Source organism: Ranitomeya imitator, chromosome 5 (assembly GCF_032444005.1).
Source record: "Ranitomeya imitator isolate aRanImi1 chromosome 5, aRanImi1.pri, whole genome shotgun sequence".
Taxonomy (NCBI): Eukaryota; Metazoa; Chordata; class Amphibia; order Anura; family Dendrobatidae; genus Ranitomeya; species Ranitomeya imitator.
The window spans coordinates 37,503,203-37,526,850 of NC_091286.1; the positions used below are offsets into that span (position 1 = coordinate 37,503,203).

At 46.7% G+C, this 23,648-nt stretch overlaps 1 protein-coding gene across 6 annotated transcripts in view; it reads right to left on the reverse strand.

Moving 5' to 3' along the window:
• The window catches only part of UBR2 (ubiquitin protein ligase E3 component n-recognin 2), a 143,151-nt gene that overhangs the window by 7,390 nt on the left and 112,113 nt on the right, over window positions 1-23,648 (reverse strand). For 3 of the 6 annotated variants that reach the window (XM_069768573.1, XM_069768572.1, XM_069768571.1), the window contains 9 exons: window positions 19,637-19,785; window positions 19,505-19,560; window positions 19,215-19,311; window positions 11,515-11,582; window positions 7,857-7,992; window positions 7,001-7,088; window positions 5,904-6,034; window positions 5,182-5,290; window positions 2,404-2,460 (listed from right to left, as the gene is read on the reverse strand). In XM_069768573.1, coding sequence (XP_069624674.1) covers window positions 2,404-2,460; window positions 5,182-5,290; window positions 5,904-6,034; window positions 7,001-7,088; window positions 7,857-7,992; window positions 11,515-11,582; window positions 19,215-19,311; window positions 19,505-19,560; window positions 19,637-19,785 — 891 coding nt within the window. Of the gene's footprint in view, window positions 1-2,403; window positions 2,461-5,181; window positions 5,291-5,903; window positions 6,035-7,000; window positions 7,089-7,856; window positions 7,993-10,743; window positions 11,422-11,514; window positions 11,583-19,214; window positions 19,312-19,504; window positions 19,561-19,636; window positions 19,786-23,648 lie in introns of those variants that run through there. The other 3 variants (XM_069768577.1, XM_069768574.1, XM_069768575.1) reach the window with 2 other exon arrangements.

Genomic DNA, 23,648 nt, shown 5'->3' on the forward strand with positions numbered 1-23,648 from the left:
GGCCGCCCAGCCTGGGAAGTGGGCTGGGGACTTGTCGAGAGTCATGCCGAGGTGGATCTTCCAGTCCTAGACCTGGAGGATCTACCTTGGGAGTAGTGAGAATGCCAGGAAGCATTGGGTCTAAAGGATACCTTCTTCTCTTGATGCGCCTGCGGCCTCTGCTGTTGGGAGAATGAATCTGATGCCGCGAAATGACCGAAATTGCCATCTAGGAGGAGGGCGACGAGATTTAGACTGGGGAAGAGAACTTGTGCCCCCGGTGGCATCCTTTTTTTTTTTACTCAAATAGATTTTTATTAAGAATACCATTGCTTTTTACATATTAGTCTTGTTTTCAATACAAAATTGTCCCCATAACCAAACCTCAGCATTCCCAACTTATCCCTCCCCATCCCAATAAGACAGCTCACCTCTTTTAATAGAACAACCATCAATAATACTGAATGGATATTATCCCATTTGGGACCAGGTATTCACCCGCAAGAGAAATCTGGTTGGCAAGCTCCGCCAGCTGTCCGGTTGGAGCCCTGTCCAGGATGCCCCGACGGAGTATTTGGCCCATTTGGATATGGATTTTGAAACCCAAGGGGAAGCAAATGCCGGGCATAGAGTAGCTGCAGCCGCTTCAAAGGCTGACTTCGTAAAGGATTCTATGACTCTATCGTTAGAATCCTTCAGCGATGCTTCGCCTGACAGTAAAAAGACCGTGTTGGTGGACAGCTTGGAAACTGGAGGATCCACCGAGGGAGAAACAGTCCAATTGGCGGTAAGTTCTGGAGGAAAAGGATATAAAACGCCAAGGCGCTTTCCCCTCTGAAAACGTCTGGTTGGATTCTCTTTTTCTCTGGTCATGATCTCCTTGAATTCAGGGTGAGGAGCGAAAAACTTGGAAGGTGGGTTAGACCATCTAAACGAACCCGCCTGATCTGCGGGTTCCGTAGAGGAATCCTTGAAGCTACAGGTCTGATTTATCGCTCCAATGAGGTTCTGAACTATATCCCTCATGCTAGCGATTTGGTTCGAATCCAGCTCCGAAATATCCTCTGAAGGCGCATCAGAGAACGCCTCGCCTGACTCGGGGGAGGAGGACCGGGGGAAAAGCCGACCGCAGAGAAGGACCATGGGGCGAGATGGAACGAAAAAAGGACTCAGACCGGTGTTCCTGTCTGGACCTTTTGCGGCTTATAATGGAGGGCTCAGACTGAGGCTCCTGCGACCCGCTGGCTACTGTGGGAGACTGCAGGGGTAATCGATCAAGCACGGACACTAGAGTTTGAGACACCCATGTTAGATTCGCTACGGCAGAGCAAAACGGATTCCAGGTGGAGGAAGCTGTCCGGCTTGCGGATGGACCTCCGGGGAGAAGTAGCCCTTTAGGCAGGAAGGCAATGTGAGCTCCTGCCACAATCCAAGACATGGGAACTGCAGATGGCGACTGCTGAGAAGGACGCCAGCAAGCGCGCTCTGGAAGGGGCAGAGCGGCGATGTGTGGCACCAAGCAGCGGTGTAGTGGGGAGGGCGGCATTGGCCGTGCACCCAGGAGAAACAAGATGGCGCCGGTGGACGGATAGTGCAGGAAGAGAGATTGTCGGGTGGGAGAAAAGCCTGCCAGATGAAAAACGGAAGTGGGCGGAGCCGCGTCGCCGGGCGTGGATCGCGGCGCTGTAAAGGAGCATTAAACTGCCGCAGACGGTGCGGCTGCTGAAAAGCTCTGCGCCCCCCAAGCTAAGTACCGATCTGGGACAGGAGGGGGAATACGCAACTACATATCCCGCGCCGTCTCTAGTCTGGAGGCCTCGCTCTCTAATGACAGATCCTGAAAAGAGAGGTACCTCAATCCAAAAGGAATTAGACGTCCAGGGAGATGCTGACGGACGTCATCGTCTCCTCCAACCGACAGGCTCTGGTGGGCGAGTGGGTGGGGGACGGAGCTAGGACCGGACTTCTGAGCACGCTTGTGTGCTAGGATCTTGGTCCTGCTGAGGGATCTATGAGGATACGGGGTGGCAGTACACGCCGTACTCATAGTCCGTATTGTGGGATTACAGGTGTGACCTGTATCCCTCTGGAAAACCTGAAAGAAAACGACGCACATTGAGGTAGATAAGGGTCTAATGAAAGACCCGTGTCCACCTCCTACTGATACTAAGATAAACTGAAGTTCATGATGCCAGTCGGTGGGGTGTACACTGCAGAGGAGGAGCTAACTTTTTTTTTTTTATGCATAGTGTCAGCAGCATACACCCATGGTTCCTGTGTCCCCCAATGAGTGCCGATAGAGAAATACATTTTGGAAAAAAGTGCGTCTTATAGTCCGAAAAATACGGTACTTTAAATGAAATTTTACCAACTTATTAGATAAAGAGAAAATCTTTAACTTTCATACTGGTGAAGAAAACTTACCTAATGGATGTCCGCTCAGCATCAGCACATCTTCTCACGTCCTTATGTTTACACCAGCTTACAGAAAAAAAAAGAAGACAAAAATAACAAAAAGGTACAGACAGAGCTAAATAGGTGTACAGTGAACCAATAACGACCCAAATCTTGTTGCCTGACATTTTAAAACATTAGAAGCCTACTAGTGGCAGCACAACTTAGAATTAAATACTGATTGTACTCATAGGGAAGGACCTGATTTCAGCATGAAGACCACATTTAGTATCATTACTTGAAACAATGACTGCAAGATATTGCCATCTTAAATTGCACAGCCAGAAGTTGCTGTGTAGCCTCGAAAAGTTTACCTAAGTTGCAAAAGATGCTGTTGTAGTAATAATAATAATCTTTTTTTTTATATAGCGCTAACATATTCCGCAGCGCTTTACAGGTTGCACACAATCTAAATTCCCTATAATAAGTCTTTGGAATGTGGGAGGAAACCAGAGTACCCGGAGGAAACCCACGCAAACACAGAGAGAACATACAAACTCTTTGCAGATGTTGTCCTTGGTGGAGTCTGAACCCAGGACTCCAGCGCTGCAAAGCTGCAGTGCTAACCACTGAGCCACTGAGTTGTAGTGACTATAAAGTAAAATGCAGGGTAGACAGCCTGCTGCAGGAGAGACTACAGAGGTAACAACATATATACTCCAGCCTGCTGGAGACTACAGAGGTAACAACATATTCACTCCAATCTGCTGGAGACTACAGAGGTAACAACATATATACTCCAGCCTGCTGCAGGAGAGACTACAGAGGTAACAACATATTCACTCCAGCCTGCTGCAGGAGAGACTACAGAGGTAACAACATATTCACTCTAGCCTGCTGCAGGAGACTACAGAGGTAACAACATATTCACTCCAGCCTGCTGCAGGAGAAACTACAGAGGTAACAACATATTCACTCCAATCTGCTGGAGACTACAGAGGTAACAACATATATACTCCAGCCTGCTGGAGACTACAGAGGTAACAACATATTCACTCCAATCTGCTGGAGACTACAGAGGTAACAACATATATACTCCAACCTGCTGCAGGAGAGACTACAGAGGTAATGACATTCACTCTAGACTGCTGCAGGAGAGACTACAGAGGTAATGACATTCACTCTAGCCTGCTGCAGGAGAGACTACAGCGGTAACAACATATTCACTCCAACCTGCTGCAGGAGACTACAGAGGTAACAACATATTCACTCTAGGCTGCTGCAGGAGAGACTACAGAGGTAACAACATATTCACTCTAGCCTGCTGCAGAAGAGACTACAGAGGTAACAACATATTCACTCCAACCTGCTGCAGGAGACTACAGAGGTAACAACATATTCACTCTAGGCTGCTGCAGGAGAGACTACAGAGGTAACAACATATTCACTCTAGCCTGCTGCAGAAGAGACTACAGAGGTAAAAACATATTCACTCTAGACTGCTGCAGGAGAGACTACAGAGGTAACAACATATTCACTCCAACCTGCTGCAGGAGAAACTACAGAGGTAATAACATATTCACTCCAACCTGCTGCAGGAGACTACAGAGGTAACAACATATTCACTCTAGGCTGCTGCAGGAGAGACTACAGAGGTAACAACATATTCACTCCAACCTGCTGCAGGAGACTACAGAGGTAACAACATATTCACTCTAGGCTGCTGCAGAAGAGACTACAGAGGTAAAAACATATTCACTCTAGGCTGCTGCAGAAGAGACTACAGAGGTAAAAACATATTCACTCTAGGCTGCTGCAGAAGAGACTACAGAGGTAAAAACATATTCACTCTAGCCTGCTGCAGGAGAGACTACAGAGGTAACAACATATTCACTCTAGCCTGCTGCAGGAGACTACAGATGTAACAACATATTCACTCTAGCCTGCTGCAGAAGAGACTACAGAGGTAAAAACATATTCACTGTAGGCTGCTGCAGGAGAGACTACAGAGGTAACAACATATTCACTCCAGCCTGCTGCAGAAGAGACTACAGAGGTAAAAACATATTCACTCTAGGCTGCTGCAGGAGAGACTACAGAGGTAACAACATATTCACTGTAGGCTGCTGCAGGAGAGACTACAGAGGTAACAACATATTCACTCTAGCCTGCTGCAGGAGAGACTACAGAGGTAACAACATATTCACTCCAGCCTGCTGCAGGAGAGACTACAGAGGTAACAACATATTCACTCTAGCCTGCTGCAGGAGAGAATACAGAGGTAACAACATATTCACTCTAGCCTGCTGCAGGAGAGAATACAGAGGTAACAACTAGTGATGAGCGAATGTACTAGTTGCTCGGGTGGTCTCCGGGTATTTGTAACTGCTCGGAGATTTAGTTTTCATCACCTCAGTTGAATGATTTACAGCTACTAGGGAGCTTGATTACATGTGGGGATTCCCTAGCAACCAGGCGACCCCCACATGTACTCAGGCTGGGTAGTAGCTGTAAATCATTCAGCTGCAGTGATGAAAACTAAATCTCCGAACACTAACAAATACTCGTACGACACCAAAGCATGCCCTGGAAAACCCGAGCAACGAGTACACTCGCTCATCAATAGTAACAACATATTCACTCCAGCCTGCTGCAGAAAAGACTACAGAGATAATGACATTCACTCCAGCCTGCTGCAGGACAGACTACAGAGGTAACACCATATTCTCACAGAGGAACACACTACTGTAAATTCTTTAACTTATCGATCAATTGGACGTTAGCTTTAAAACAGTTTGAACCAATTACCTATTGATGAGTGAATCTGTCACTTGGGAATTTTGTTGAAAAATGCTGATAAGGTTGCTGGGTAATGAGAGGTAACTGCAAAGATGGCTGATCTGGCTCAATCCGCTCACTGAAAATGTAAAAATAACTATTATTTACAGCTATGTACATGATGGTCTTGGGATATTTTATACAAAATGTGACAAATGTATACATAAATTGAAGGGGTCATTCAGTGAAAACAAGTTATACTGTGGATAGATGATAACTTAATGATTTGCGTGGGCACCGACAGATGGGATCTGAACCGATCGGCAGAAAGGGGAATCTTTATTCCTGCTACAATGGAGAGGCAGGTCGAATGCATGATCGCAGCTCCACTCAGAAAAAGCTGAGAGCAGCGCTTAAGAGCCAAGGGCAAAGAATGAAGTGACGCTCGAGCCTGCATGCTGCCTATGGGTGCATGTCCCAGGGGTCGGACCCTCGCTAATCAACACGTTATCATCTGTGTCAGTACAATGTGTCATTGCTGCAGCGGCACAAGAAACTGGTGATAGATGACCGGACTCTCTCCCAGCAACGGAACACCCCTATAAATACAAAACTGATGGAAATAATAGGAGTACACACAGCATAGTAAAATCATTTTTTTTATTTTTTTTTATTTTTTACAAAATCTCAAAAAGATATCCCGTCTGGACCACTGATACCATGACTATGATATAATAAGATTAGTACTATACCTGGCATCTCTGTAGGTGCTGGGACTCCATTTAGGTAATGAAAAAACAGAGCTGAACACCTAAGGAAGGGCAGAATTGCTGTTTTTATTGCCCTGTACAGGTGCCACCCGGAGGACCACATCTTCATTGCACTTTAAATTGAGAAGGAAGGTGATCAGGACAAAAGTACAAACAGTGTATCACAGATAAATAATGCCCATTATATGGCAGACTATGAGCGCTAAACAAGAGAGGACCTGTCCGCACCCCTGTAGCAATACCCTGGTTCCTACATGCACGCTTTGTACTTGTCCTAACAGTGGTGCAGCCTGCAAGCCAACGTAAAAACTACTCACTCTCCCTGACTCTCTGTAGACAGCGCTGAGATTCCAGCACTGTTCTCATGTCCGGAATTGTCTGCAGCGCTGATGTCAAATGGTTAGCGCTGCAGCCAATAAATGAGCTCAGCCGCTTTGCCAGAGCAGACAGCACCGATTGGCTGCAGCGCTGTAGATGTGATGTCAGCACTGCAGACAATAACAGACAACAGTAGCAGGGCAGAGACTCAGAGTTGGACCTGGGGAGGGTGAATAATGAATGGGGTATTTGTTAAACTTTTTTTAAACAAACTGCACCCGAAAACTCCTTTAAAGAGGCTACAACAATGAAGCGGGCACTACGGGCCCTTTCACAAGGCTACCTGGTGAGTGGCAAACGGTCTCTCTCTTTAGGCAACCTCTAATACACGCCTTAGGTCGAATATGCCTAATGAGTGTAGTAAAGGGCTCAGAACCTCCATAATAGCCAAAGTAACAGAAAGCGACTCATTATTTGCAGTGGCGCTGCAGGGAGAATGAATAATATTCACCTACTTCCCCAGCAAATAAAATATCATCTCCTCAATGGCCAAGCCCCTTTAAAAATTTGCTGAGCCCCCTGGACCATTAAAATTATAAAGTCACAAACAATCACATCTGCATAAATGACAGAGATGCTGCCTGTGTCTGCAGATAGTGCATCAAATGGACTGTGCCAAGCGCTGCTCCTGAGAGAGGCCCACTGGGAAAAACACCGGTTCCCCGATGGGCCAGTCCAAGCCTGAACATATAGCTTCTCACCTTCCGGTACACCGACAGATTGTCCTATACAGAGCCAGTGCCGCCTGTTCCTCTTCTCCATCTGGGCATTCCTGCTCCATTTCATCTTCTAATACAATACAAATGTTATAATTTACATACCAAAAGTCCTTAAAGGCTTATTCTAGCATAAAACTCCTTTATAATCATTCTATTACGTCCATGTGTCCCCCTTTGGAGCTGCTGTGGGTATGGCTATGGACAGAATTGGTCTTCTTCTCCATCTGGCAGCTGACGGCATAGTAATTTCATACTTCCTCCGCAGAACAAGTCTTCTCAGCTATAATTCTGTGCTACTGCAGAGACTTTACACCTTTCCTGACAAGCAGGCAGGAAACTATTTCTATTGGCTGCTCTGTAATATATGACTGAGCATGTCTGTCAGCCAATTTGGTGGACGTGCACAGGGTTTTAAACTGTGAACACCAGGTGGCGCCATACTATGTTAGTAAATGTAATAACGATTCCCTGAATTCTCCTTTTAAGTAATCCATATGTCATTCTTGTTCACAAGTGTGGATTGCTAGAGCCTGTAACATTGCATTTCCCCAAAAATGAAGAAACAAAACTACAGTGTGAAGCATGGGGGATGGACAGCAAAGCAACCTGAGCGTCTGCTGAGACTTGCAATGAATTTCAGACTACTTGAGACGTCAATAGATGATGAATCAAACATATATTTATGGATTTTGGCTATGGAGGAAGAAAGAAACGGCTAAACTGGCAAATATTACCTAAAAGAATATCAATTGTGAAACTCACGACTTGCATCTGCTGAAATGTACTATGTGCCATGGTCATTATGCAGGGTGCTGAATTTATGATGAAATCTCCTTACCTGGACTGGATGTGAGCACTATCTGAATGATATGTGCCATGGTCGCTAAGTGAAAAAGATACAGATCCCCAATGCCTAAGCTGTACCCCGAAAAGTCCTGGCACTGCACGGATTGGAAGGAAAGCACCAAGCTGACCTGTAAGGAAAAACACTGAATCATCAGAAATAATCTCATTATAAACGCTGAGAGTTTAACATAGTTTTATGTATTGTAGTTGTCGGTTTCCAAAAATTCAATATTAAAAAGGGTGTCGAACCAGTTCTTATATGTCCGAGTCCCCCCGAGTAAAAGAAGAAAAGCTCCTACTTGCCTCTAGCGGTGGCGCCGTTCCAGCATGGTTGGCGCTGGCTTTTCTGGCGAGTATGTTATTTTACTGGGGAATTTAAAGGGTTATTACCATCCTCAATACCCTATCCCAATATGTAGTAGGTGTAATAGAATCATTACAATGTTAGAGTTGGAAGGGACGTCCAGGGTCATCTGGTCCAACCCCCTGCTCAATGCAGGACTCACTAAACCATCTCAGACAGATGTCTGTCCAGCACCTGTTTGAAGACTTCCATGGTAGGAGAACTCACCACCTCTCGTGGCAGCCTGTTCCACTCATTGATCACCCTCACTGTCAAAAAGTTCTTTCTAACATCTAATCTGTATCTTCTCCCTTTCAGTTTCATTCCATTGCTTCTGGTGTTTCCATGTGCAAATGAGAATAATGATGATCCCTCTACACTGTGACATCCCTTCAGATATTTGTGACAGCTATAGTCTCCCCTTTGAAAAAGCTGGACCGTGAAACGCGCGTCGGGGTATCTGGGAAGCCGTGGGAGTCACCCTTACTCATAGGTAAGCATGCGGATATACTGTAACTGCAGTTGTTCTGGGCTCATGATGGGTATGCTTCCTATACATATAATGATGTTGCTCTGATGGGGTTAGCCACTGAACTTTGCGTGGACCACAATCATGCTTATACCCTGATGGGATACATTTTATCTCCCACTCCTTCCCTATTTATCGCCAGGTTTCCCCTTGTACCTCCTATTTTTGGGTCTGTATTGAAATTTGTATATTTGTTTGTATATATGATTTGTTTCAATAAAATAATCTTTTTATCATGATCAGTGGGACATTGTTCATGCTCCATTTTTGTGTGTACATTATATTTGGGAGCAGTCCTTTTCAGCTAATCTCTTCTGATGTTTACGATGGGGGAGTGATATTTGTCTGCTCCTGGCCTCAGTGTTATATTGTGCCTGATGACTCTTGTACTGAATATAGTCTCCTCCCTGCCTTCTTTTTTGCAAGCTAAACGTTCCCAGATCCTTTAACCGTTCCTCGTAGGACATACTTTGCAGTCTGCTCACCATCCTGGTAACTTTTCTCTGAACTTGCTCCAGTTTTTCAATGTCTTTTTAAAATGTGGTGCCCAGAACTGGACACAGTATTCCAGATGAGGCCTGACCAAGGAGGAGCAGAGGGGGATAATTACTTCACGTGATCTAGACTCTATGCTTCTCTTAATGCATCCTAGAACTGTGCTTGCCTTTTTTGCTGCTGCATCACACTGTTGACTCATGTGCAGTCTGTGATCTATTAGTACCCCAAGTCTTTTTCACACGTGCTGTTGCTTAGGTCTATTCCTCCCATTCTATAGATTTTCGTTTTTCTTGCCCAGATGTAGAATATTGCATTTCTCCCTGTTAAATACAATTTTATTAGTCGCTGCCCAATGTTCAAGCTTATCTAGATCCTTCTGAATCCTTTCTGTCTTCTCTATTATCAATCCTCCTAGCTTTACATCGTCTGCAAATGTCATTAGTTTACCTTCAGTTCCCTTATGTAGATCATTTATAAAAATGTTGAACAACACTGGGGCCAGGACAGTGCCTTGTGGTTCCCCACTTGAAACACTCTTCCAATTGGATGTGCAACCATTTATCATCACTCTTTGAGTATGATCACTGAGCCAGTTATGAATCCACCAAACCATAGCCTAATTCTTGGTCATTTTTTCAATAAGGATAGTATGAGACACTTTCTCAAATGCTTTGCTGAAGTCGAGATATACCATGTCAACCGCATTTCCCTGATCCACCCAGTCAGTGATTCCACCACAGAAGGAAATTAGATTAGTCTGGCATGGCTTGCTTGCTACAAACCCATTCTAGCTCTGGTTAATAATAATATTAGCAAATACCTCCAATGAGAAATGTAGTAAAGTGCTTCTGATTTGCTATGTCACTTACCCCATGTCCAGGCCATTGCAGTAGCTTAGGTTACAACCACTACCTCTAACTGTCACTATATGCGTGGTCGTAACTATGGATATCTAAGCCAGTGAAATGCCCTGCACATGGGGTAGGTGACATAGCGAATCAGAAGAACTACACAACATTAGTAATTGGAGGTATTTGCTAATATTATTATTATTAATACTGCATATTGGGATAGGGCTCTTGTAGATGAGAATACACCTTTATGTTAATTATTAGCAAATTCTTAGGCAATATAGGGGGCCTTGTTTCACCCATCATGACCTTCTTCTCTTGGCCAAGAGTACTCTCACTCTGGAGAACCTGACCTATTCTGGACAGCACATTTAACGAGAATGAACACTGTGTAATGCCTACTTTTTCCCATGGAGGCGCTGCAGGAAAAGGAACATTTTCTGCCAGGTTTTGTTTTAACAGAAAAAACTTACTTGGTGTTTAAAGGTGGGTGCTTAATGTGCAGGGGCAATAGAAGGGGCCCTTCTATTAAGTAGGGATGGTCCAAAGAAAACAAGACTATAATCCACTACTGAGTAATTTTTCATTCCCCCTTCTTTTCCTCCAACAGCCATATTTTTTTTCTTTTATATTTTTGTCGACATAGCCGTATGAGGACTCATATAATAATAATCTTTATTTTTATATTCCGCAGCGCTTTACAGTTTTGCACACATTATCATCGCTGTCCCCATTGGGGCTCACAATCTTAATTCCCTATCAGTATGTCTTTGGAATGTGGGAGGAAACCGGAGAACCCGGAGGAAACCCACACAAACACGGAGAGAACATACAAACTCTTTGCAGATGTTGTCCTGGGTGGGATTAGAACCCAGGACCCCAGCGCTGCAAGGCTGCTCTGCTATCCACTGAGCCACCGTGCTGCCCATTTGCAGGAGGAGTTGCAGTTTTGAGTGAGACACCATTCACTTTAGCCATACAATGTAAATGGGGTTAAATGGTGTAAAAGTGAAATACCGCCATTGTTTTTCGGGTTTCGTTTGTACGGCATTTATTGAGAGGTAAAAACAAAAACAAAACACCATAATTTTCCAGATCAGTACAATTACGGAGATACCTAGCTTGTATAGTTTATTATATATTATAGTGGCTAAAAAAAATTCAGACTTTTGTAAGGATCTGCGTTTTGGGCCAGAGCAAAAAATGTGCCCTTTTTATGTCTAGTTTTTGTCATTTTTTTTGCTCATTTTTGATTGCACCAAATTCTCTTAATTTGGGCATTTTTAAAGTTTATTTTATATGGTTTTTTTTTCTTCTATTCCGGAAAGACGTGAAGCTAATGAAAAAAAAAATGAAAAAAATTCAGAATCGGGTGGAAAACTGTTCCTATATATCAGCAATTACCCATAAAATGGCTAGGAACGCTCACCATTAAATGGAACATGTCTATGTCCAGTATGCCGGGCGCTTCTTCACTGTCCTCCTGATGTACGATGGCTGTGTAAAAACATAAAATCACTTGAACAGTTAAATTAACATATTTCAGATGATTTTTAAGAGAAAATATTGTGGTTATAACTTTTCGTTACAGCGTGTTCAGTGCACATGCTTGGAAAATATTATGAAATACTGTGTATGTCTGATGAATAATTTAGGGGTCTCAAACATGCGCCCCGAGGCGTGCATGCAGCCCCCTGGGCCTGGTGTCTGCACCTCAAGCGGAACGGAGCTCCTGAGACATTTTTGGGACAGCAGAGAGGACGCTGAATGAGGAGCGCAGTGTGTCAGAGCAGAGGCACCGCTATATGGAGAGGAAGATTTTATTTTTCTAATTAAGCCCTTCCCAACACCTATCGTACATGTACGGCGCAGCAGGAGGCTACTTACTGCAAATCACAGTACATGCACAGGGTTAGGATGACGCTCGCTCGCAAGCAGAGCCGGCACCAATATCAGCGGGTGTACACCCTGCAGCAATGGTCAAGATCAGTATTAAGCCCATAGACACCACTGACAATAGTAGTAGCGGCATCTAGACAGTTATTTTAAGGAGGACAGCTCTTTTAACATACTGACGCAAAAAAAATAAAAAAAAAAGTGATCAAGAAAATGCGCATAGTAAAAAAACAAACAAAATAAAACGGTACCACTGAAAAAGTCATCTGGTTCCGTAAGGAACGCGGCTTGTTAACTTCGATTTTTTTTTTCTGTGTGGCACATTTACCCAACCGAGTTGAGGCCTTGAGACCCCCCTGTTCTAAGCAGTACAAGTCAATAGGAAGGCTAACAAACGACGCTATGGGCCTCTGAGCATTTTCACATTTTGCATCAGAAACTGCTAACAATTTCTTTTTTGATTAATGGAGGAAAAAAACAAAATGGGAAAATACCAGCAAAAAAGATGACCCAAAAATGGTGAAAAAAAAGGGTAAAAAAAACCTGCAAGTCGTCAAAAATCATGAAGAAAGCGCTTCTTTAAATGTATTTGTTAGTGTTAGCCTCCTGCCAAAGGCTGACACTAACAAATACATTTAGAGAAGCGCTGCGTGAAGCAGCCTACACCCATAGTTTCCTGTGTTGCCCAATGAAGTGCCTGAGCAAAGACATTGCAGGATGAAAAAAAAAATGATGAGGTGCCCTGAAGAGCTTTCCTCTTGGAAAACCCAGTGGGTTCACACAAATTTAAAACACGTCGTCTGCACATACAGATAGGCCACGACTTGCAGTTTTGAGGGACACTACTAACTTTACCATATAATGTACTGGAAACTAGTAGAAAAATTCCAAATGGGGTTACATATCACCCACACACTATTTTCTCTCTGCCTGTGCTCGGTGGACCCCCTGGTCTCTCCCAAGGACTTCCCTGCTTTGCTCCCTTGGACCTCTCCAGTCCTTATTGCGCCATCCCGCTGCCTTCTGCTATTTCTGCTGGAGTCGAACCTCTAATTTAGGCGTCAGATTCTGGTGCACCCCTGCTCACCCAGCAAATCAGGTTCGTGCACACGCAAGCTCATTCCCCATGTTTCAACCTGTTCCCCCTGCTAGCTTTCCACTGCCTGCTGCCTGCCTGAGGCAGCAGAGATATCCTTCCTCTGCTTCAAGCCCTTGGCCTTGTTCTCCTCCGATGAGAGGGATCTTCCATGGCCAGCTGAGCTCCATCCCAGGACAGAGTAGGCGGTCTGCCCTACCGGGGACCAACATTCGTGTTTATCCCAGCAGCCTCCTCTCCAGTCGGAATCAGCGCTCCTCTTCTGCCTACCTCTCCTGGCCATCTACCATGCCACTTCTCATAGAGTATCCCGCAGGCTAGCCTGCACAGACGGCACAGGTCACCCACTTTGCCTATACCATATGTCAGCGCAAAAATTGCCATCATGCCAACCACTACGACCACCACCTGGTACTCTGACTACTCCTCTGAATGAGTCAGAAGCACTACCTGCTCCACACCAAAATGGCAGACCGTGGCAGCAGTCAAAGAGGCTTTGAGCGATTTTATAGTCTTGGCTTCGATTTCTCTTTCCCTTGGTACTTGCCATCTCTCTACCCCACTCCTGAGTCTCAACCACCACAGGGATAGGCCCACCATTGCAACTTGGAACTAGACCTGGATTTCGACCAGGTGCTGAAGCTAGAGACATTGCCAACAACATTGTCAGTGTGGTGAACCAGTCTCTGAACGTAATGGAAGCAAATCCCTTCTCATCCTGCAGAGACTGCATCCTTCAGACTGGTCGTCTGCTCAGAAAGATGTTTTTACAGACAAATTTATATGGAAATGCTGTGTCCTTTTCCAGTGTTTTATTTTGTCACAAGCTGGTCTTCCTTCCAAGGATCATGACTCTCCCATTCTCAGACGCAGCTTCTTTCAAGGTCCCAATGGCTAGATGTGTGGAATTCTTGGCTACGTGTGAGTTTTTTTGCAGAGCCAGAGCCCAGTTTTAACTGATATTTGGGTTGCGAAGGATGTTACTGCCGGGTCAGTACACCTGTGCCAAAGCATTCTTTCCAGGGCTCCTACAACTGTATCACTGGAGCTTCCAAGGGGGGTATGTATCTCTCCTTTGTCTCGCCTACAGCTGCTGACTGTTCTGTTCAGATCTCAATCGACACTGTAGCAATCTAGCTCAAGTTGTGGTACAAGGATCCAAATGATCCCTTATTAACCTTCCCTTTCAGGGATCCTGCCTGTTTGGAACCAAGATGGGCAAAGATCATCTTGGTCACCATAGGAGGACCCTGCTTCCAAAGACTGGTCCAAATGTCTTGCTACCAGGCAGAGAATGCATCAGTGTTGTGTTTTTCATCAATTCTCTTCCATTTGCCAAAAGAGACTGCTGCCCCTTAAGAAATGAAGAGACCTTCCAACAAGCCAGTTCCATTTTGGCATCCACACGGCCAGTGGACAATTCCTCTAGTTCCAGAGGCAACAACTTTTCCTCAGTTTCACAAAGCACCCTGACCCCAGGAACCATTTGGACGGCTGTCTTCTCTTCAAGGAAGTGTGGACCTGCAGTCAATGACACTTAGATCAGATACATGACGGAATTCCTCCACATGGATGGCCCCTTCCATTTTGTTGATTTTGTAACCGGAAATGACTATTTCTCTGACCCAGGCGTCGTCGACCACCGACAACCATGCATCCAGGAAGAGAAGTAGTCGGACTCCAACCCTGGAGCGATTCTGGGGTGGGGGAGACCCATCATGCAGAGGAGAACTGTTGGTGCGTGACCCTGAAGGCTTGGAACAGCAACCCTTAGGTCACCAGTGAGAAGCTGGTTTGAAGGACGACTTTTTCCTTTCCCCCTGGGCAGAAGAGCGGTCCTGTTGTGAGGAAGTCCTTGAAGAAGAGAAGGACCGAAAGGAATGAAATTGAAGCGACCTATTCCTATTAAAGGGGCGCTTAGGTTTGGACTGGGGAAGCGAGGTGCTTTTCCCGCCGGTAGCATCCGAGATTATTTGATCCAGCTTGGACCCAAAAAGTCTAGAGCCTTGGAAGGCAAGATCTGTGAGGTACTTTTTTGATGGTGGATCTGCATTCCACGCTTTCAACCAGAGAATGCGTTGTATAGCAAAGATGTTGCTGGTAGCCCTGGCAGAGCAACCAGTCGCATCTAAGCAAGCAGTCAAAAGATATTTTCCAGCATGGGCAATCTGATCTGCCATCTCATCCAGAGGAGCTGCCGCTAAAATACCCTGATGAAGCATTCTTGCCCAGGCAGACATGGACTTTGCCACCCAGGTAGAGGCACAAATGGGAGGGGTCAGCTGCTTCAAAGGCTGACTTAGCCAAGGATTCAATCTGTCTATCCGTAGAATCCTTAAGAGATGCACCGTCTGGTAGAGACAAGAATGTCTTGGAAGACAGGCGAGAAACCGACCAATCCACATTAGGGGATTCTGCCTATTTACCAATGAGGTCTAAAGGGAAAATATCTAGCTGCTTCCTTCCTGGAAGCGCTTTTCAGTGTTTCAAGTGTTTAGGTAAAATCGCCTCAAATTCCCTGTGATTAGGGAAACTCCGGGAAGTAAGTTTTACCCCTTTGAAGGAAACAGAGTGCTCCTGAGCAGGTGCCTTCTACTCCTTTAGGCTCAAAGTTTTTGGTAATTGCAAAGATGAGGCTATTTACCATTTCCTGCATCTTTGAGGTCTGGTCCGTATCGGACTCAGACTGGGAATCCACATCCGACCCAAAAGCCGTCTCCGAGGAGGGGCATGGGGTGAGGAATGCATCCAGGATGCAGAGGGACCCGGAGAACTAGAGGAAGAACTGGAAAGAGTCTGCTTCCTTTGAAGCCGATTTGTCCCTGTGAAGCTCGCGGTCAGGTGCATGCAAATCACTGTGAGAGGCGTACGGAGCACTGGTGGCATTAGACAGATGTCAAAGTCGCTCCAGGACCTGGACCAGGGACTGTGAAACTTTTGTCAGGTCGGAGACCGACAGACATGGCAACAGCCAGCTTCGGAGGGAGGGGAGTGCTCTCATCCCGGGCATGAGAGGGCTCCTGCGGGGCAGGCATGGTGGAGGGGCTGCACGACAGGCAGAAAGAGGAGGGCTGGCCTGAAGACCACTTCCTTCTGAGAGGGCACAGGCATAGTGAATTACAGTGGGCTTAGAGGGGCAACAGGAAGCCTCTCTAGGGTTGGGCATAAGCTGAGCCTTGGGATACTGCTAAGGAAAAGCTAAGACAAAAGAAACAGAGCCTGCCCGATGCCAACGACGACAAGCAGAAAAAACTGAGGGAGCTGTGTCCACCTGTGAGCAGAACATCTACAGAGAGCGCAGAATATGGCTATGTCCCCAGTGTGCAGAGCGTGCTCCAGTCTGTAGAGAGCGCAGAATATGGCGGCGCAAGAAAAACAGTGCAGACTCGGCTGTTTCACCGCATGCTGAAGTCTGCTGGCCGGTGAAAGGAAAAGCTATCATCCTATTGGCTGACACGCTGGGGGCGTGAACAACCAGGAAGATCTGCCGGTCAGCAAAAGCTAAAGTCCCCCTTCGACTGGCTGAAGTGCCGGGGGCGTGACCAGCCAGGACGGAGAAGCTCCGTGGTAGGAGTGGAAGAAAACATGCCGAAAAAACGCGCGCTGCGAGAAGCATAGAAAGAAGAAGAGGATGAAGAAGCCTCTTATTGGACACAAAAGGGCGCGCGATTCAAACATGCGGTGGTGTAAAAGCAAGACCGGGTGGCAAGGGAAGGGGGAGTGTCTGCAAATACAGAGTACGGCCATGAGAAAAATGGCCACGGCTCTTCACTACCACTGACGCCGCCCTGTCCCTTTGTGATGAAGGGGACAGTGCTCCCAGGGATGACGCCTGTCGCTGCGGAGGGAAACATACTTGTGCCGGTCCCTCTGCAGCGTTGAGGATAACATCAGGAGCCCTCAGGGTGGGTGAGGGTCTCTGGAATTGGGCATCCTCCTTCCCACTCCATATCCAGACGGTGCAGAAAACGGCATCAACCCCTTACAAGAAGGGGGAAGGCCACTGATGGTGACCACCGTTTTCCTCCCAGCCCTCTCCGAGGAGAGGGGTGGGAAAAAGGCAAGGACTGGCCACCGGGAATCACCGTGAAACACCCGTAAAGGTGACAGGTGATAAAGTCCTGCCCGCGGGTCCTAGCGTTGGCGATGTGGGTGACACCACCCTGTTCTCTCAGTCGCATACGTACAAAAAAAACAGGGTGAGAAATTACACCCTGTTACCGTAAGAAAAAAGAAACCTGAAAAACAGAGGGAAAAAGATTAATAAACACAAAGAAGGAACCTGCAAAGGAAAATGTGGATCTGGGAGCAGATGGTCCACCTCCTACAGACACTAAGCTTTAACTGAGGTACTTTGTGCCTGTCAGTGCGTGTATACTGCTGAGGAGCCATTTTCCTTTTTTGACTAGTGTCAGCCTCCTAGCGACAGGAGCATACACCCCATGGTTACCTGTGTCTCCAAATGAAGCGATAAAGAAAGTGGTATCTTCACTGAGATGTCTTCCTCTAGATTTGTCTCAGGTGGGGTTCATCAGATGTCAAGATAATGTCATTCAGATGAAACAAAATTGTTTAGAAGATCAAGTTGGAACGGGTTCCTGTCATCCTCGTGGCCCCAAACTGGCTCAGAAGAGCCTGGTAAGCATAAATAATCATCTTCTCGCAGGCAATCTATAGAGACTGCTGGATCATCCCGACCTACTTTCCCAGGGTCCCCTCTTCCACCCCTAATCTTGGTTGCTCCCTTTAATGACATGGAAGTTAAAGATGCAGTTCTGAAGTTGCCAGTTTTCTCTGACTGGGTTGTTTTGACTGTGATTACGGTACAGATGCCCTCCTCATTGCATTCCTATTAACGTACTTGGAAGGACTTTTTTTGTTGGTGTACGTCCATGTCATCTCTATGCTCTTCTCTTTTCTGTGTCATATTCACAGGCGGGTCTCGAGTCCGGCCTGGCTCTCAATTCCTTCACGGAACTGGTTTTTGCCCAGCCAGTGTACTGCTTTTTAGAAGAATGTTTCAGCTGGATGTGTTCAGAGTGATGCGTCACCACCTGTCCTTGATGGCCTCATGCAGACCTTGTCATTCCGGAAAGATCTAGTCAAGGTCTCCCTGCCTCTAAGGTCAAGTTCACTCACTGGATATGTTCAGCCATTCTGGAAGTGTATCAGGCAAAGGATAGAGTGTCTCTACTGGGGGTTTAAGCTCATTTCACTTGGGTGGTGGGGGCTTCCCGGATCATTCGCCATCAGGCTTCTGTTCTGCATCTCTGTAAGCCTGTGACTTGATTTTCCGTTGACACGTTCTCAAAATTTTACAAAGTTTATAACTTTGCATCAGCTGACACGAGTCTGCGTAACAGGGTGCTGCAAGCGGGTTACGGCCTGAGACATTCATCTCTCTACCTTTGTTTTTCTTCTGTTTTCAATCCTTTGCGACTGATTTAGGACATCCAATGGTTTCCTATGTCCCCCAATGATGCGTTCGACAAATGAGAATTTTCAATACTTGCCCATAAAATTCCTTTCTCATAATAGCCTTCATTCAAGGGGGTGGTGGCACAACGCACACCCTTCTAGTTGTTCTAGTTTGGATGCATGTTTCGTGATTCTGTTCCTTATGTTGCTTCTCCTATTGCTTTACCGCTAACTAAGTAGCTTGGTGAAGCCTGCGAGGAGCCCAATGTCCACCAATGAAGACTATGAGAAAGGGATTTTACGCTAAGTATGGAAAATCCTCTTATTTTTTTTCATCACTGGACCAAAATGATATGATTTTGCGGATATCATTTTGGAGTACATACAAAATTGCTTTTTATTGTGTTTTTTTTTTTTTTAAGGGAGGTGAAAGCCAATTCTGACTTTTTGTTCACAACACATCCTAGTCCATGCTCAGAAATGAGGCAAATGGTGTAAAAAATATGAAACCTTGGAGTCAACTTAACCTTCTTTCTGGAAGTGTCTATTTTGGCAGGATAAATTTCAGTAGTAGAATAGCTAAATCTGGGAAACAGTATTCAGATGGAAGCCCCAACGGAGCGGAAACCAGACCATGGTGTGAACCCAACCTTAAATTAAAGTGTGCTTCATTACATCACTCAATGAAAGTAAAAGGGGATTAATTTATAGTAACTTACACTGAAAAAGTCGGGAAAAGTGTTTCTGCACCACTGACAGCGTACCGACGGTCCAGTGAGCCGCTGCAAATCTTGTGAGAGATTTTAAGCAGTCGTCCTAAGAATAAGCAAGCAAAAATTCATTACACATCCAAAAACGTGACAAATTTTTGCAAATTTTGTAGTTACACAACATCAAAATATTAGCACCAAATGATTGCAATGTCTATTTTTAAGAACAAAGTTTTATATAGTTTACCAAACAACTTACGGCTGCTCCTGCATTAGAGTTTTTCATAACTTATCCTTACCTGTCGACATGGCAGATTTCCGAACAAAGGTCTTTCTTCGTCCGTTAATATACGTTCTGAAGAAGAGCAAAATTATGATTAGCCGTAGTGCAATAGGAACGCATTCACTGACTGCATGTTAATAATTCTCACCAATAGTCTGTATGGTGTATGCACAGCTTTCCCAGCACATGATGGGGACACGAGGGTCTTCCTCATTGGGATGAACGTTGAGGCCGACTTTGTATGTTGCGGTTCCAAATGTCGTTAGCATCTCCTTAATGCTATCAGAGTATGGGTTCCTTGAAATGAGTGGTAGACCCATTAGTTCACTTAGCTTTAAAAGCTACAAGCTATGTCCATCTTTATCTGCATTGTTCTAATGCATCTAAAATACTGTTGTACTTTTGAATGCCACCATATATTTTAGCACTGGAAAGTGGGGAAAAAAATTCCATGTTCACTGAACTTACAAAAAAAGTGCAGTGCCACAATTTTATCTTTTTAATTACAATGTTCACTATATGAACAAATTGGCCTGGCTATATGATTCTCCAGGTCAGTATGAGTGCGCAGATAGCCAACATATGTAGTTTTTTTTATTTTTTTTTAAACTGTGATTAAAATTTTTTTTTTTTAATTTGTAAGAATTGTCACCCACTCAGGAGGGGGCGCATACTTGTTGTGAGAAGAGGGGGGCTCCTGGGAAGACATATTAGATGGTCTACAATTATGGCAGAGAGATGAGGTCTGACCAGAGGGTAACTTCTTGTTACAGGAGGAACATGCAAAGTGTACCACGATGGGAGTGAGACTCCCTAGGATTAGACATAGATGAGATGAAAGTGGTAGAAGGAGAGACCAAGTGCCAGGGGAGAGCTGCCAGGGATAAGAGCTGTGCCCCCCCAGTGACAGAGAACACAGAACTGGATCCTGGCCGGAATAACGTTATGCAGAGACGCAGGGAGAGCAGGTTGTAGACCGGGAGCTGCATGTGGGAAGCTTAACACGGCGTGAAGATGGCGCCGAGCCGTGGGTGGAGCCTTTAGCGTGCGCGGTTTCCCGCTCGGTGATGGACAGGGGCCGCAGGAAAAGGGCGTGAAGTGTTGCAGGGTCCAGGAGAGAGGGCCATGCTGATAGGCCGGTGGGAGGGCCGGAGCTAGCCGGACCGTTGTCACATGATAGGGCGGCCTGGGGGGGGCCGTGTCTAGCCCCATAGTAGGCAGCAGCCAGGGACTAAATTTTGGCCGGGAAGCCGTACAGGGGAGAGGGATGGAGCGGTAGGCACCGCGAACCGCCGAGGATGGGACCGGAGGACTGCTATTTTACCCCCTGGTCTAGGATACTTAAAGAGATATCTCAATATTAATTTTTTGAATCAAATAACAGGATTTTTGGTTGCTTACCGTAAAATCTGTTTCTTGAAGCCTCCATTGGGGGACACAGGAACCATGGGTGTATGCTGCTGCCACTAGGAGGCTGACACTATGCAAATAAAAAAGTTAGCTCCTCCTCTGCAGTGTACACCCCACCGACTGGCATCATGCTCTTCAGTTAGTGAGAAAGCAGTAGGAGATAAGAAGCAAGGTTGAAAAACCATAACCACAAACTTGAGAACTGTAAACGTGAGAACAGTCATAGAACAGATAACAAACATTGGGAGGGAGCTGTGTCCCCCAATGGAGGCTTCAAGAAACAGATTTTACGGTAAGCAACCAAAAATCCTGTTTTCTTTATCGCCTCTCATTGGGGGACACAGGAACCATGGGACGTCCCAAAGCAGTCCCTAGGGCGGGAAAAACAGACTTCCATCAGGTCAGAGGACTCACCACTGCCACCTGCAAGATCCTTCTGCCTAGGCTGGCGTCCGCCGAAGCGTAGTAATGGATCTTGAAAAATTTGGCGAACGTGTGGATGGAAGACCAAGTTGCCGCTTTGCAAAGCTGTAGGGCGGAAGCCCTGTGGTGCACCGCCCAGGAGGCGCCAACTGCCCGGGTAGAGTGAACCTTAATCCCAGGAGGGGGCACTCTGTTCTTGACCCGGTAAGCCTCCAAAATTGCCATTCTGATCCAGCGAGCAATAGTTGCTTTAGAAGTCGGCTGGCCTCTGCGCGTGCCATCAGGAATGACGAAAAAGGAATCCGTCTTCCGGAAAGTGGACGTTCTATCCCGGTAGATCCTCACTGCCCTGACGAGGTCCAGCCTGTTCAACGATCATTCCAGGGGGATGAGCCGGAGCTGGACAAAAGGAAGGTAGAACGATGACCTCGTTGAGGTGGAAAACCACCTTAGGAAGGCAGGAAGGCAGAGGCCTGAGGACCGCCTTGTCCTGGTGAATGTCCAAGTACGGAGGACGGCAGGACAGGGCCGCCAACTCGGAAAAAAAGCAGATAAAGGTGATGGCCACAAGAAAGACCACCCTCAAAGATAGAACTGACAGGGGAATCTCCTTGAGAGGCTCAAAGGGGGAAACCCTCAGAACGTCCAGAACCAGGTTTAAATCCCATGAATCCACGGGGGCCCTGTACGGAGGGACAGCGTGGGCTACTCCTTGAAGGAAGGTCTTAATCTGTGGCCGAGAAGCTAAAGTCTTCTGAAAGAGGATGGAAAGCGCAGAGACCTGGCCCTTCAGGGAACTAAGAGCCAGGCCCGAATCCAGTCCTGCCTGAAGGAAGGCCAAAATGGAAGGCAGGGAAAAGGACATAGGTGAAACGCAGTTGGACTAGCACCAACGAAAGTAAGCCTTCCAGGTACGATAGTAGATCCTGGAAGATGAAGGCTTCCGAGCCTGAATCACGGTGTGAATCACCCGGTCCGAAAGGCCGGACGCTCTGAGAACTGCGGTCTCAACAGCCACGCCGTTAAACTGAGCGACCGAGAATTCGGGTGGCAGATCAGACCCTGAGACAGCAGATCGGGCCTGTCTGGAAGGCGCCAGGGAGCGTCCGCAAGAAGATTGACGAGCTCCGCAAACCAAGCTCTCCTGGGCCAATCCGGGGCGATCAGAATGACCGGCACCTTTTCCGCTTTGCTCTTTTTCAACAGTTTGGGAAGTAATGGAAGGGGTGGGAACAGGTAGGGCAGCACGAACTGTGACCAAGGAATGGCCAGAGCATTGACGCCCACTGCAAGAGGATCGCAAGACCTGAAGATGAACTGCAGAATCTTCCTGTTCATTCAAGACGCCGAGAGATCCACGTCCGGAGTCCCCCATCGAAGAAAAATCTTGATGGAAGACCTCCGGATGCAAGGACCAAGGAAGTCGGCGGCCCAATTGTCCATGCCGGGGATATACCCCGTGGATATCACCGGGGCCGTTGTCTCCGCCCAAAGTAGGATCTTGGATACCTCAGCAAGGGCCAAGTAGCTCAGAGTCCCCCACTTGAAGATTGACATATGCCACAGCCGTGGCGTTGTCAGTCTGGATCCGGATTGGCAGACCCCTGAGAATCCTTTCCCAGTGGCGGAGGGACAGTAAAGGTGGCCCGAATCTCGAGGACATTGATCGGCGGAGCCGACTCCTGCGCCGACCAACGGCCCTGAACCGTGAGGTGGCGAAAAACCGCACCCCAGCCGAGGAGGCTGGCGTCCGTCGTCACCACTTACCAGAGAACTGGAAAGAAGGACCTGCCCTGGGAGATGAGAGGTGACATCAGCCACCAGTTGAGAGACCGTTTGACCCGAGAAAAGAATCGGATCGGACGAACCAGGGAGAAGACAGACCTGTCACACTGAGACAGAATGGCTTGCTGAAGGGGTCGCGAATGAAATTGGGCAAAGGGAATCGCTTCCAATGTTGATACCATCCTCCCCAGAACGTTCATGGCCGGTCGGAGGGAGGGAAGCCGAGGACCCTGGAGCAAGCGTATGTCCCGAAAAAGAGAGGATCTCTTGTCTTTGGGAAGGAAGACTTTGGTCTGACAAGTGTCGAAGAGCATGCCCAGAAAGATGATGCGCTGAGAAGGAATAAGGCAGGACTTCTTCCGGTTGACCAGCCACCCGAAACGGCTAGGGTGTCGAGAACGACGGACAGACTTTCGTGAGCCTGAGAAAAGGACGGAGCCTTAATGAGGATGTCATCGAGGTATGGAAATAGGACCAGGCCTCTGACTCTCAAGATGGCCAACAGCGCCGCCATGATCTTCGTGAATACCCTTGGAGCGGTA